The 14,257-nt window shown below is 40.6% G+C and overlaps 3 protein-coding genes across 3 annotated transcripts; 1 reads left to right on the top strand and 2 right to left on the bottom strand.

Annotated features, from left to right (window-relative positions):
* The first annotated feature begins 418 nt into the window (after positions 1 to 418).
* Positions 419 to 4,438, top strand: LOC102445822 (histone H2B 1/2/3/4/6-like). Its single transcript, XM_006125890.4, has one exon. The coding sequence runs from the start codon at positions 3,677 to 3,679 to the stop codon at positions 4,085 to 4,087; it is 411 nt and encodes a 136-aa protein (XP_006125952.1). The 5' UTR covers positions 419 to 3,676; the 3' UTR covers positions 4,088 to 4,438.
* A 1,886-nt stretch (positions 4,439 to 6,324) lies between these two features.
* LOC102445576 (histone H1) lies at positions 6,325 to 7,085 on the bottom strand. The gene has a single exon (XM_006125889.4). It carries the CDS (start codon positions 7,032 to 7,034, stop codon positions 6,381 to 6,383), a length of 654 nt encoding a protein of 217 aa, XP_006125951.2. The 5' UTR covers positions 7,035 to 7,085; the 3' UTR covers positions 6,325 to 6,380.
* Positions 7,086 to 9,420: 2,335 nt separating this feature from the next.
* Positions 9,421 to 10,038, bottom strand: LOC102445328 (histone H2A.J). Its single transcript, XM_006125888.4, has one exon. It carries the CDS (start codon positions 9,955 to 9,957, stop codon positions 9,568 to 9,570), a length of 390 nt encoding a protein of 129 aa, XP_006125950.2. The 5' UTR covers positions 9,958 to 10,038; the 3' UTR covers positions 9,421 to 9,567.
* Positions 10,039 to 14,257: the final 4,219 nt, after the last annotated feature.

The following is a 14,257-nucleotide window of genomic DNA, read 5'->3' as shown; positions in this document are numbered from 1 at the left end:
CCAGCCAAGGAATGTAAAAAAAAACTAGCTCCAGAACAGGATGATTAATCTAGGCACCCCTCTGCCTTGCCTAGGCAGTGAAAATCCACTTCCACCAGTGGGGAAAGTAAAGTCCCAAGGTAGCATTTGGCTTCTGATTACCACCAATCACAGGTGATATGATTCTCTAGAAATCAGTCATGAAATATACAAAATTTTACTTTTATATCCACTTCTTGTTTTTTGACTTGCTTTGTTTTTGTTGCTGCGGATTGTTTTCTCCTTCCTCCACCCTCTCTGTCCCCTTCCCACTCCCTCTCCCGCTCCCGGCTTACTTTTGAAGTTGCATCATTGTGACCTAAAAGAGTAATTTTTTTAAAGGGGGGGAGGGAGTAGAAAGAGTTGGGGACCTTATTGTGATATAACAAATATTATATAAAGAGAACCCAAGGAAAGTTGCTTGCTTGCTAGTTTTTGCGCTTTTGTTGTTGTTTTAAACCTTACTTGTTTTCTACCTTTAAAAATCTTTTTTTTTCATTTTAAAATAATGTAATATTTACAGATAATCAAAATAGTGATTTATTATTTATATAATTCCTAAGAGTTTACAGTATAAACAAAAAGTAAATATAACCACACGTGGTTAATGGTATCTCAGAATTTAAAAAAAGATGTTTGTAATATAATTTATTAGCATCACATTTTTTTTGTGCATTTTCTACTTTTTAATCTCAGCCCTTTTTTCCATGTATCAACAAAAAATGTTCACAGGATTTGTCTCAATCCTTGATTGAAGGGGCAAAAGTGTTGGCTTTTCAATAAATTATGAGGGTTTTTTATATTTCTTATTCTTATGTATCACCAAACAATGCCTTCTTCAGACATTTATTATAGATCTTTAAATTCCCTTTCAAAACAAGTCAGCAGAGTTGTTGAATCGAGTCCGACTTAAGTTGCCTAGGTGACTCGACTAGAGACTCGACTCAGATTCATTGTTTGTGACTTGAGACTCGACTTGAGACCTGCAAATTTTGTTAAATCGACTTAGTGAAAAAATTGTCCGAAAATGCTGATATTGATGGCTTGTACAAAAGTGACTTGACATTTTTTAAATTAAGACTCGAGACTTGACTTGGATTTGACAATGACAGCTTGAAGACAATACTGCAAGTCAGTAAACAAAAAGCTTTGCGGTAAATGGTATTTATGTATATGGTAATTAAGCACATGTATTTTCAGGATGTAGTTCCAGAAAATCCTAATAAACTTTGTAAGTATAAATAAAAAAAGAAAGGTGATTGAAACAGTAAACACAGTTTGTATATAAGATTCTTCACTCCATATTATATTGATAACATCACTTAAGGATTTTAGAGCAGGATTTTCCTCAAAACCATTGAGATGTGGCCTAACTGTTTCAACTGCATTAACTGGTAAAATCCTAGTTTATTTACTTCAGTTGGAACTGAGTTAGGTTATATCTGAGTTATTTTGACAAGTCCAACTTCCCCTTTCAATAATTGCATGATGAAACTGAATTACTAAAGGACTGCGTCTCGACTGGCAAGTTTTTCCGCAAAAGCATCTGCTTTTGCGGAAAAACTTGCCAGCTGTCTACACTGGCCGCTTTGAATTTGCGCAAGAACACTGACAATCTAATGTAAGATTGTCAGTGTTCTTCCGCAAATACAATGACTCTCCCATTCGGGAAAAAGCCCTCTTGAGCAAATGCTTTTGCACAAGAGGGCCAGTGTAGAGAACTGAGAACCGTTTTGTGCAAAAAAGCCCCGATGGCGAAAATGGCGATCAGGGCTTTCTTGCGCAAAACCGCGTCTAGATTGGCACGGACGCTTTTCTGCAAAAAGTGCTTTTGCGCAAAAGTGTCCGTGCCAATCTAGATGCTCTTTTCCACAAATGCCTTTAACGGAAAAACTTTTCCGTTAAAAGCATTTGCGGAAAATCATGCCAGTCTAGACGTAGCCAGGATGTATGCAATGAACATTTACTGTGGTTAAGAAAAAAGGTCAGTTTTCTAGAAAAGGTCAGTTTTCTAGGGTACAAGAAAGGAAATCACTGCATATTCTGTTTACAAAATTAAAACAAATGAATCCAACAGTGGGTTTTACTTAAAATTTATACAATTTATAATGCAGAGAAAATAGATCAAATAGACTAAACTATTGCTATAACTCTTGACTGAAAATGTAAGGGCTCTGATCTTTCGATCTGAAAGTGTAGGATAACAGGATTCAAGTATGGCTCAGTGATGACTTATTAGAAAATATATATTATCAAATCAACTCCCTACAATTCCATAATAAAAAAGTAGATGTCTACTTTGAAAAAAACTTTGATTAATGTATTAAATCGTTACATTTTCTTATCTTTAATAATATTACTATTCAGTATTGAATGTACCTACATTTATTATCATAACTACCCTGGTTAGATATCAAAAAGCAAATTTTCATCTTGATTAGTAATAGCTAGTGGTGTTGAATCTTTGTTTTATGTGACACACACAGTTCATGTAAAACAAAAGGAACTACCAAGTGTGATCTTACTAAGCCAGTATCCTGAAAGCACACATATGGGACGTATTTAATTTTAGTCACAAGAAGTCAATAGGAAAGAAGGGTGAGAGGTTAAGATCTGGTACCATTGAAGTCAAGGTCAATAAACTCATTAACTTCAATAAAGCTAGTTATTCCCTTGCTCACTAGTCCTGAAATGAGGTACACAGAGGCAGACCTCTGTGGCCCACATTATGACATCATTATGTCATTTTAATCTTCACCTATTATTCTTAAAAAGGATTTCCATATTTATTGCGTCTCAAATACTTTCACATAGAATTTGTGCAGCGTACAATTTTAACTCAGCAGCCACCACTGTAAATTCATCACTAATTCTGAAAAACTGTTATATAGTTTTGTTTTCTCTTCTCAATGATCATCAACTATAATGAATATTCCACAACTGAAATTACTTTCTTAATTGTGCTATCTCCAATTTATTATTACAGTTCAAATTTGTGTAATGTCATGAATCTACAAAGGGGATAATTGAAGCCACAGGTTTCATTTTTCATCATAAAAGATGATAGGGATGATGAACAAAGGAAAGAACTCAAGGTGGATTTTGGATCTCACTGGGAAGTGTTTTAGGTGAGAATGGGGGAAGAAAGATGGAAACAATTTCAAAAAGTAATCTGTAAACTGGATTAATTTAACCTCAGGTTTATAGATAGATAAATATGGAACTTTAATACTTTTCACAAAAGTGCTATTTAAAGTACATTTAATTTGTGTTTAAACTAATTTCTTTTTACTTTAATCTCTCTTTCAGAAATAGATCACAAAGATTCACAGGGCTCAGGCTTTGTGTCCTCCATAATATAAGCAGTTATAAACCATTATTGAATTTTAAACTAAAAGCTAGAACCATTTTTTAAGACTGTCCCTACAGTGAAACATTTGCAACTATTAGTTCTGACTATTGGTGTGTAAATTGTTTTTGATTGGTTGGAAAATATAACAGCCAATGGTGACATGGTATCTGAAGCAGACCAATTATGAAGTAGTATGTGTTGGTGCTATCATGTCTCTCTCTTGTATCAAATAGGAATTCGGATTGAAAAAGCTACTCATTTGCATACATTCCCTATAAATAAAAGTGTAGCTACAGTCTATAAGCTATGGTCCTTGAGCTACCACAAGCTACTAACATGCCAGAGCCAGCAAAATCTGCACCTGTTCCCAAAAAGGGCTCTAAGAAAGCTGTGACCAAGACTCAGAAAAAAGGGGATAAGAAAAGGAAAAAGAGCAGGAAGGAAAGCTACTCTATCTATGTGTATAAAGTGCTGAAACAAGTTCATCCAGACACCGGTATTTCTTCCAAGGCCATGGGCATCATGAACTCCTTTGTAAATGACATTTTCGAGCGCATTGCGGGGGAAGCCTCTCGCTTGGCTCATTATAATAAGCGCTCAACCATCACTTCCCGTGAGATCCAGACTGCAGTGCGTCTGCTTCTGCCGGGGGAGCTGGCCAAACATGCAGTGTCTGAGGGCACTAAGGCTGTCACCAAGTATACTAGTTCTAAGTAACTTAAACTTTTTCAGCCATAACCCAAAGGCTCTTTTCAGAGCCACCCATCCTCTCAATGAAGGAGCTTTATTACTAGTTTCTTTCTCTTTGCGGAACAATTCGTGTATAGAAAGCAGGATTTTGTTTTCAAAAGCACACTAAATACAGCTTTACTAAAAATAAAACTTTATTTACTCTTTCAGTTACTACTTTCCTGAGTGTTAGGGGGTAGCTGAGTTAGTCTGTACAGGATAAACAAAAATCAAATAGTCTGGTAGCACATTAAAGACTAACAAAACATGTAGATGGTATCATGAGCTTTTATGGGCACAACCCACTTCTTCAGATCACAAGAGTGTTGGATGTCCACAACTAAAATAAGGGGGGGGGAGAGAAAAAATGGGAGGAGGGAACAAGAAGAGGTCGTGGTTATAAAAATATCAAGGGGAAAGCCAAACTGGATGTAACAGGAAAAACAAATAGTCTATAAAAGCACCTAAAGCCTGGATGCTTATAGACTATTTGTTTTTCCTGTTACATTCCAGTTCAGCTTTCCCCTTGATATTTTTATAACCACAGCCTCTTCTTCCCTTCCCTTATTTTAGTTCTGGCCATCCAACACTGGTCATCTGAAGAAATGGTCTGTGCCCATGAAAGCTCATGATACCATCCACATGTTTTATAGAAATAGAGAGGTAGCTGTGTTAGTTTTTCCTTTTTGTTTTTGCAAGATCAGACTATGTAGCACTTTACAGACAAACAAGATGGTTTAATAGGTGATGAGCTTTCCTGGGTCTCCACTTCCTCAGCTCATATGTTTTGTTAGTCTGGTAGCACTTTAAAGACTATTTGTTGTTTTTTAAGTTTACTTTCCTGTGGTTGGTTAAACAGAGTGGTAAAATGTTAATTGATTTCTAATATATTCCACACCAAGAACAAAAGACAACCTTCTAGCACTACAGGCATCTGTTTGATCTAGTCTCCAGTGCCTATCATAGATGAAATACTATAGAGCAGGTAAGTGAGGATAAAGTCTCTGACGTTTAAACTAGCTTGATTCCTCCAGCTCCTAATTTGAGGAATGCTCCAGAGTCTTTTATTGACTACTTGGAGTTAGAACTGAGCAGTTAAAAGCCCAGGATAATTTTCAATTTCTATTGTTTTAATTACAGAGCTCCTTTTAGCATACTATTACTGTATATTCCTAATAAAACATTCTACAATTCTCAGTATCATAACTTTCTGCAAGTTACAGCTAATGCATGGAGATTGCTTTAGGGATTTTTAACCATTAGGAAAATAAGAGGGCTGCTCTTACTAGCGAAAAAGAATAATCTTGCTAGATATACTATACAACTGAAAATCCCGAATGAGAGGTTTTCAAGGTATGGAAGAGATTGAAAACTGGTTGGTGAAAAATCACATGTAGTGTGCTGAAAAATGCGTTGGAAGGCAAGGATGCCTTGTTTTCTGATCAATGGATGTGACGACTTTCGAATGAGTCAGTTATGGAGTGTTATTTCTTCCTACTTGGTGTTTACAAACCTTGGTATTCTATGGTTCCTCATCCTATATGCCCTCTTTATAAATGCTTTAAAAGTAGTAAATGGCATGATGGTTCACTACATCATTATTGGCTGGCAAACTGAAAGGAAAAAGTGACGTAAGGTGAAGTAGGCGCGCATAGGCGTTGAACGGGCGGTTGTACCTACGAGGGGTTGTGCAGGAAGATAAAAAGCTATGCACGCTGTGGATCAAGTCAAGGGTGAAGACAGAACTCGGAAACACCCCTTCAGGCTACGAGTTCAGATTTATACGTTTATAGCAGCGTAAAATGCCCGGGTGGGAAATTGACCAATCCTTGCACAGCGCGGGCTTTTCAAACTCTCCACTAGCTTTAGTTGGCTGCGGTAAGCAGTCACGTAACTGTTTGAGCCAAAACATTTATTACCCCTCCACTAGTTCTCTCCTACCCTTATCTGTTTGCAGAATAAAGGATCGGCACACCCCTTAGAAATAAACCGTGTCCGACTCCTGTCCCAGCCGAAAACCGACTCTTTGCAACATACTAACAAATGCACAGGATGGGAAGAGAGGATGCCCAAGGGGAGCAAGGTATTAGAAACAGTATCCAATAAGATTTTTTTTTTAGCCTTCAAGACAAGTTAACTTCAGTGATAGCATTAGTCGCAAAGGAGGAAAGACTTGTTGTACTGTTAGCATGAACATTTCAGCTCCTTTTGGAAAAGGTGGGTGGCTCTTAAAAGAGCCGTTGGGTTTGTTTGCACGGAGTTAGACTCTTTTTAAGTCCCTTCACTTCTTCTTGGGCGCTGCCTTCTTAGCCTTACCTGCTTTAGGCTTGGTTGGTTTGGGCTTGGCAGCCTTGGGCTTCACCGCCTTGGCCTTAGCCGGGCTCTTGGCTGCCTTCTTGGGCTTGGCAGGTTTAGCCTTTTTCGGGCTCTTGGCTACTTTCTTGGCAGCGGAAGCCGCTGGTTTCTTGGCTTTTTTCGGGCTCTTTTTCACGGCCGCAGCTTTTTTGGGTTTCTTGGCGGCGCTGGCGGGCTTCTTGGCAGCTGGCTTTTTAGGCTTTGCCGCGGGCTTCTTCTTGGGTGCCTTTTCCTTGGTCTCTCCCGGCTTCTTGTTCAGTTTGAAGGAGCCCGAGGCGCCGGTGCCTTTGGTCTGCACCAAAACGCCCTTACTCACCAAGCTCTTGAGCCCCAGCTTGATGCGGCTGTTGTTCTTCTCCACATCGTATCCGCCGGCGGCCAAAGCCTTCTTGAGAGCGGCCAAAGAGAGCCCTTTGCGCTCCTTGGAAGCGGACACCGCCTTGGTGATCAGCTCAGTCACGCTGGGACCGGAAGACTTACGGGCTTTGGAACCGCCTGCCGCTTTCTTCGGCTTTTTAGCGGAGGTTTTTGTCCCAGGAGCGGACACAGCAGGAGTGGCAACAGGCGCAGTTTCCGACATTGTAGCAGACGTTTCCTACGAATCAGAAGAAAACAATTGGGCTAGAACAGGTCAGATGCCTGGTATTTATAGAGAAGAGCCACTCTGTGATTGGTGCGTTAAAGATCCCGCCCAGCTGCAAGCCAGAAAGTGCTCTTCTTCCCGTTCAGTTTGTGTTTCTTGGGAGTCAAAAAAGTGTGTTTTTTGCAGTATATCCGCCACCGAATCACCCCCACTTTATAGCCCGGTGAAGGGGAAAGAGGGTATTTTCATTCAGTAGAGTTTCCCTCTGGAGAAACAAGAGGTGCGTTTAAAAAGAGTCAATAAACCGTGAGTCCTGGACCTGGCGAGACCTCGGGAAAGAGAAACTTTTGTTTTTCCTTCTAAATAAAAACTGCATCGTACACAATGAAATGTCCAAAGTAATGAAACATTATTCTTTAAAGGGTCTTCTCCCAAACAAGGCTCAAAGCCAGAAATTTGAATCGAAGTTTTCATAGTAAATTGATTTCAAAGAGAAGGAAGTAACACAAACTCGTCCCTGAGCGTTGAATATGGATTAGAAATTAGCTTCTTTGACCAACATCTTTTACCCTTCTTAAAACATGAAATGTTAAATTAGTGAACCCTGGAACAATGCGAGGAGCAGATTGAAGTCCCATGAGGGACTGTTGATACCCTAAAAGTCGATGACTTGTTAAAGCAGAGCCGTTTCATAGTGGGCTGCTCTGTGTACAAATACACAGCTGCTTGTTACAATCTTATTCCTGTGTTACAGGAACATTCATTATCCTAGTACACAAGCTGATAGTTTATAATAAAACCTCGCCAATAATTCTTCCACTTAAAGTTACTATTTGGGATATATTAACATTCATTACGCAACACTGTGCTTCTGAATTGATCCAGTACCAACTTTTGAAATCCTGATCCATTGTCTAAAGGGGCAAGGCTGTTGCTACGGTCTCTTCATTCTTGTATATTACAAACTTCGGCAAATTGTCACTGACATTTATGTTTGCTTTAGGACTAGATAATAGCATATTAATCACTAATTGAACGGTGTGTATTTTATATTAATTAGGAATAATAAATTATAGAAACAACCACCATACAAATCTCTCTTTACACAAAAGAAGGTTTGATGCAAATTTGGAGAACGAAACCATACAATAAAAATTTTAATACACACAAGGAAAGAAACAAAAAATCCAGAGCCCTTGCACAACGGGCAAGGACATATTCCTTTATTAAAAGGAGACTCATTTAAAATCACACATTGTTACAAGATTCAGGACAATGTAGCACTTTAAAGACTAACAAGATGCTTTATTAGATGATGAGCTTTCGTGGGCCAGACCCACTTCCTCAGATCAAATAGTGGAAGAAAATAGTCACAACCATATATACCAAAGGATACAATTAAAAAAAATGAACACATATGAAAAGGACAAATCACATTTCAGAACAGAACAGAATTGTATCCTTTGGTATATATGGTTGTGACTATTTTCTTCCACTATTTGATCTGAGGAAGTGGGTCTGGTCTGGCCCACGAAAGCTCATCATCTAATAAACCATCTTGTTAGTCTTTAAAGTGCTACATTGTCCTGCATTTTGCTTCAGCTACCCCAGACTAACACGGCTACATTTCTATCACTATTCTACATTGTTACAAGAGATTCCTAATGATACTATATTAACAGATGTTAAACCAAAGTAGTCATTTGAAAAAGTATTTTCGTATCACTGCTTTGCCTTCCATTTGTGACATTTTCGAACCGACAACCAGTGTCATATGCCCTATCTAATCATAAATGGGGATGAAATCTCTCTTGTATCAAATTAACCTATCGGTAACTGGCCATACCCTCAATCTCCCACAAACTTTAATTTATCCAAACTACAGAGGGAACAGATTAGACAGTGTAACATGCTTTACCTATTTTAAATTAAAATCTGTTAAGAACTCTTCAATGCACTTCAGGAAGAATTGAAACTTCCTTGTAAAGGTATTAGGGTTTCACTATTATTTTGGGTTCCAATGAACCAATAGATATTTGGGAGAGTTCTTCACATGTGAGTAGGAAACACGCCAGGAAGATGAAACGCAAGTGGGTAATATTGTATATATTTCTTGGTCGTAGCAAGATTTAAAAAAATCAGGGTGGATTCATTATAGACTGCACCTTAATCACTTTTTTAAAAAATTGAATGCGGGTTTCCCGTCGGTGGTTATCACACGCACACACGGTTTACAATGTTTTGCCCTGTAGACATTTATAGAACCTGGAAGAACAAACGCTTGGCGCCCGCTTTCCCCTCCCACAAAAGGGACTTATAAAAGAACAGTAATGGTGGAAGCGAAAGAGTCACTTGTAAATGCTAAAATGTTTGATATGACGCCTACTAACGGGGAAGGAGGGAGGGAAATTTTCTAAAGAACAGAACTGCTCAGTATTTTAGGGATTGTCGGCTCTTTTCACGAGTTAGTGTGTGGCTCTGAAAAGAGCCTTTGGGTTAGTTCTGAAGCTTCGTCTACTTGGCTCAGGTTTTATTTGCTCTTGGCCTTGTGACTCTCGGTTTTCTTCGGCAGCAGCACCGCCTGGATGTTGGGGAGAACACCGCCTTGAGCGATCGTGACTTTCCCCAGCAGTTTGTTGAGTTCCTCGTCGTTACGGATGGCGAGTTGCAGGTGACGGGGGATGATCCTGGTTTTCTTGTTGTCCCGAGCAGCGTTCCCAGCTAACTCGAGGATCTCAGCGGTCAGATACTCCAGCACGGCGGCCATATAGACCGGGGCTCCTGCCCCTACGCGCTCAGCATAGTTACCTTTGCGGAGCAAGCGATGCACTCGGCCTACGGGGAACTGTAGCCCAGCCCGTGAAGAGCGCGACTTCGCCTTAGCCCGCACTTTGCCGCCTTGTTTTCCCCGACCTGACATCGTAGCTTGCTTCCTAGCAACAGGGCGCAACAAGACAAACAACAAAATGAACACTAGGCACGTATTGACGACCTGCTGTCTCTCCTTTTATCCTGTCTGTGTGACTGATAGTGTCATTCGTGATTGGCTTAAAAAAAGGAACATGGATGTGTTCAACCAATAATGATGCGGATCTGAAGCTGACCAATGGGTAGGCAATAGTAAATCTAGTTTCGCCCTTGCTCTCCACCCCCTTCTCTTCCCGCATTTCTCCTCTTGCTCTACATTTCCCTCAGTAGTTTCTTTTACCCGCAGCATGTAGTTTGAGCACGTGTCTCCTAGAATCTTTTAATGCTTTTCTGCCTACATAACTAGTTCTTGCACATCGGTGTGGTGTGGGATATCTAGTTAGTTGTAAAATAGATTACTCAAGCATATCTTAAAAAAAAGAACAAAGTAGAAATTTTGCTTGCATGATTGTTGGTCATAAATGAGATACTTGTATTTAGTTTACTTAGTCCTCCCCCCCCCCCCCCACACACACACACACCAGAAGAGGATTATTAATGCCTGTAATGTTTACCAGAAAATCCAAGTGTAATTTCGCACTTGGATCCTGTCACGGGGCTGACTCACCACCCTGGTGCCTCCAGACCTCCAGCCTGGAAATTAGCTCGCCAGATCACTGGATGCCTTCCTCTAGCTGGTGTCTCCCAGTGTTCTCACTCTAACCGTTAGTCCAGACCCATATTACTCTTTAACCATGGTATCCTCTTCAGGACATCACCCTCCAGCAATGCCCACTCTAGTTTCTCTGCACCCCTTTTGGGGGAGGGGAAAAGGGAGGTACTGTTTACCCAACTGCACACTCCAGGGTCCTCCCCTGCCAAGGGGTACCCAGTTCTTCTCCCAGTGAAGACCCAGTTCCCTTGTACCCACCTTGCCTCAGTGACCCACTGTCAGTCTTCATCTAGCTCAAGCCTCAGGGGCAAAATGCAGTCTGTAATGGCCACTCATCACTGGCAAAAGGGGTGTGGACCTGCTGCCCCTTGCAGCCTCAGTAGCTTCAGGCCTTGCAGTCTGGGGTCTTGCTTGACCAGAGCTTCCCTATCCCTGCCTTCTTTCCCCAGCCCTACTCTCTAGCCAGACTAAGAGTGTATTTCCTCCTCTCCCTCAAGGAGCCCCTCTTTATATAGCCCTCAGCTGGGCCCTCATTAGCCAGAACTACCTCAGCTGGGGCTTCACTCAGCCCTCACTCAGGGCTGGGTTTTTGCCCTTAAAGGACCCTGTGACAGATACTTTCAGGCAGTAAACAATAGGATACATGCTATCCAAAATGCATACAGTCAAAATACCTGTACTCTGAGGAATGCTAGCCTTTGGAAACAGCAATAATGTATATCTTCTTAGGAATGGGAATAATTCTGAGTGAATTGTCTTTAGCTTGTCATAGATTCATTTAGAATATCCAGAAAAGTGATTACATTACCGAGAAAAGCTAGACCAGAAATTTAAATACTTTTCTTTGGGGGAAGGAAGGGACATAAATCAACAATATTTGCCACTATCACACTAACAAAATGTGGTGGGACTGGGAAAAAAAACAAGACAAGACTGTTGCTCTGGAAACAAATCCCTCAGGTTCAGAATTATACTGGTCAGGGTTAGACAACATTATCCCTTTTAAATGTTCTGGAGTCTAATAAGATTTTTCAGTCTCTGAGGAACAGTTTGTGATACCATTAGACAAAATGAAAAATACCTAACACCACCCATGGTCTAGTAGACTTCAGTCTGTCACAATCTAGCCCTGAAAAAGAACCATTCAAAAAATTGAGCACCTCAGCTGGAGCAGAGAGAGACCCTAGCCTCAGTCCAGTTGTAATGATCTGCCCATGATAAAGGTGTCATACTATACATCTCCCCCTCCCCCCCCACACACACACAAACCGCTATTCAGAAATTCCAGCCCCACTGTGAGTTTCAGTCATAAACCACCTGGAAGGAAGAGTAAGTACCTTCATTACCATGGCCTAAGAATCAGCAGCAGCACAGACAGTGAAATTACCAAGAATAGTAATGATCTTTGAAGAAAAGACTGTCATTTCCTATGTGTTTACCACAGTGGGGATACGGCTGGACTGAGATGTCTGGATCAGTGTTTCTTAAACTTGTTAAGACCGAGGAACACCAAACAATTTTTTTATGAGGAATACCAAGTTATTTAGCAAAAAAAAAAAAAAAAGTTGGGCAGCCATTTTTAATTCTGTGTTCTCCACGGCACACCTCTGACTGCCTCGAGGCACACCAGTGTACCATAGAACAGGCTGGGTCTAGACTGGCAAGTTTTTCCGCAAAAGCAGCTGCTTTTGAGGAAAAACTTGCCAGCTGTCTACACTGGCCGCTTGAATTTCTGCAAGAACACTGACTTCCTACTGTTTGAAATCAGTGCTTCTTGCAGAAATACTATGCTGTTCCCGTTCGGGCAAAAGTCCTTTTGCGCAAGGCTTTTGTGCAAAAGGGCCAGCGTAGACAGCTCAGATTTGTTTTGCGCAAAAAAAGCCCAGATCGTGAAAATGGAGATGGGGCTTTTTTGTGGAAAAGCGCGTCTAAATTGGCATGGACGCTTTTCCACAAATAGTGCTTTTGCGGAAAAGCGTCCGTGCCAATCTAGACGCTCATGCCAGTCTAGACGTAGCCAACACAGTTTAAGAAACACTGGTCTAGACACTACTGCAATTATTCAGGAGGCAGTCAGAATTTACTGACGAGGTGTCCTCACAGGACTCTGGCTCCGTTGATGATGATGACCAGAAGGCTGCTTGCGTGTGTGCTCAGTGATGTGCCATGCTGACTTGTGCACTTAGTCTCCACCTCAGACCCCCAAAAAGCCCCCAAAGACCACAAGCCAGATAAGGATCGAAGGTGCCCAGCCAGGTTTATTGTTAAGCAAAGTACAGTAAACTCTATTGAACCACTAGCACATGTACCCTGTAACAATGGAATGATTCAATCAGTGGGAAATTTCCACTGCCCCCTACATCATAGAAAGACTGTCCCCCAAGACACCACTTTATATACAGGTACATAGCTGTGAATACATAGCTGTAGTCAGCTTCCGGCATCCACCCAGCAGCAGGCCAAGAGGAGCTTTATGGGAGGAGAAAAACAAGGCTTCCAGAAAAGCGTGTCCGCTCTTCCTTCTTTTTTTTTTGTGGAAGAATAGATGCGTTCCCTGGATGCAGTGGAGTTTTTCCTGGATACCTCCGGTATCCCAGAAAAACCCCATAGTCTAGACATAGCCTTATTGATTATCTGTTCTGTTCATTCCCTCAGTGGCCAATACCTGTCAGAAGACAGGATACTAGGCTAGATGAACCTTTGCTCTGACTCAGTATAGCTGTTCTTATGTTATGTTCTATGATTTCAGAAGGGTCACAAAGTTGTAGTAATTGGTCAGCTGTCAATGTCTTTTAGAGCTAACTCTGTAGGACGTTGGGGATTTCTGCTTCTATTTTGTAGCTCTGGCCTGATGCAAATCCGAACAGCAAAAGATGAAAAATGTTCTTATGAACTATTTTTGTTTTCTTTTTCCAAAATGCAAGCTGATGGGATGATCATTTTTGCTTGTCTACTTCGTCACATCCATGAAGAGTAATTAATTTTTGTATTAGGACATCCCCCCCCATGTCTCATTTAGTTTGTAGAGACCTTCTTGATGAGCAGGAAATGATCCCTTCTGAACTGGGTTTGTGGCTTCAGAGCAAATATTTTTTACAATTACACAGTAAAAACTTAAATGATCCCTTATTGCATAGGATAAAGACATTATACGTTAAATTAATGCATACAGCAATTTATAAGCATTTCATAAAGTCTAAATACTTTACTTTAAGTCTGATACCAATCTCAACCAGACTAACAGATCCTGGTTTCCAGCAACAAGTTTATCAGTGCTCAGTTGAGGAGCACGACCTTGGCAAGAGCTGATACCTGATCTGTCAATACCACACAGACATCCTCCGTAATTCATTCCTTCTGGACTTCTTATAACTCACTATTTTCAAGGCTTTTTTTCTTATTTGCTAGTTAGTACATTTCTTTAAGACACGCAAGTTTCCTTAACCAAACTTAAAATAACCCAAGTTCTTTGATTTCATATTTACGCTGCACAGTGGGAGCTCTATTTGTATAAATCTGATCCAGTTGGGGAAAGTAAATGAATCTTTATATATAGAGATCTGTGCATCTGTCTGTGTTTCTGTCTGAGTCAGTTTGTTCAAGAACTCCTCCTAAATAGCAAGAGCTAGGGCCACCAAAT

Source organism: Pelodiscus sinensis, chromosome 1, assembly GCF_049634645.1.
Source record: "Pelodiscus sinensis isolate JC-2024 chromosome 1, ASM4963464v1, whole genome shotgun sequence".
NCBI lineage: Eukaryota > Metazoa > Chordata > Testudines > Trionychidae > Pelodiscus > Pelodiscus sinensis.
Note: the sequence above shows the minus strand (reverse complement) of the source record. Positions and strands in the feature narration are given on the sequence as shown.

Coding starts and splice junctions, on each gene's coding strand:
- LOC102445822 (XM_006125890.4), top strand. CDS start 3,677: ATGGTCCTTGAGCTACCACAAGCTACTAACATGCCAGAGCCAGCAAAA.
- LOC102445576 (XM_006125889.4), bottom strand. CDS start 7,034: ATGTCGGAAACTGCGCCTGTTGCCACTCCTGCTGTGTCCGCTCCTGGG.
- LOC102445328 (XM_006125888.4), bottom strand. CDS start 9,957: ATGTCAGGTCGGGGAAAACAAGGCGGCAAAGTGCGGGCTAAGGCGAAG.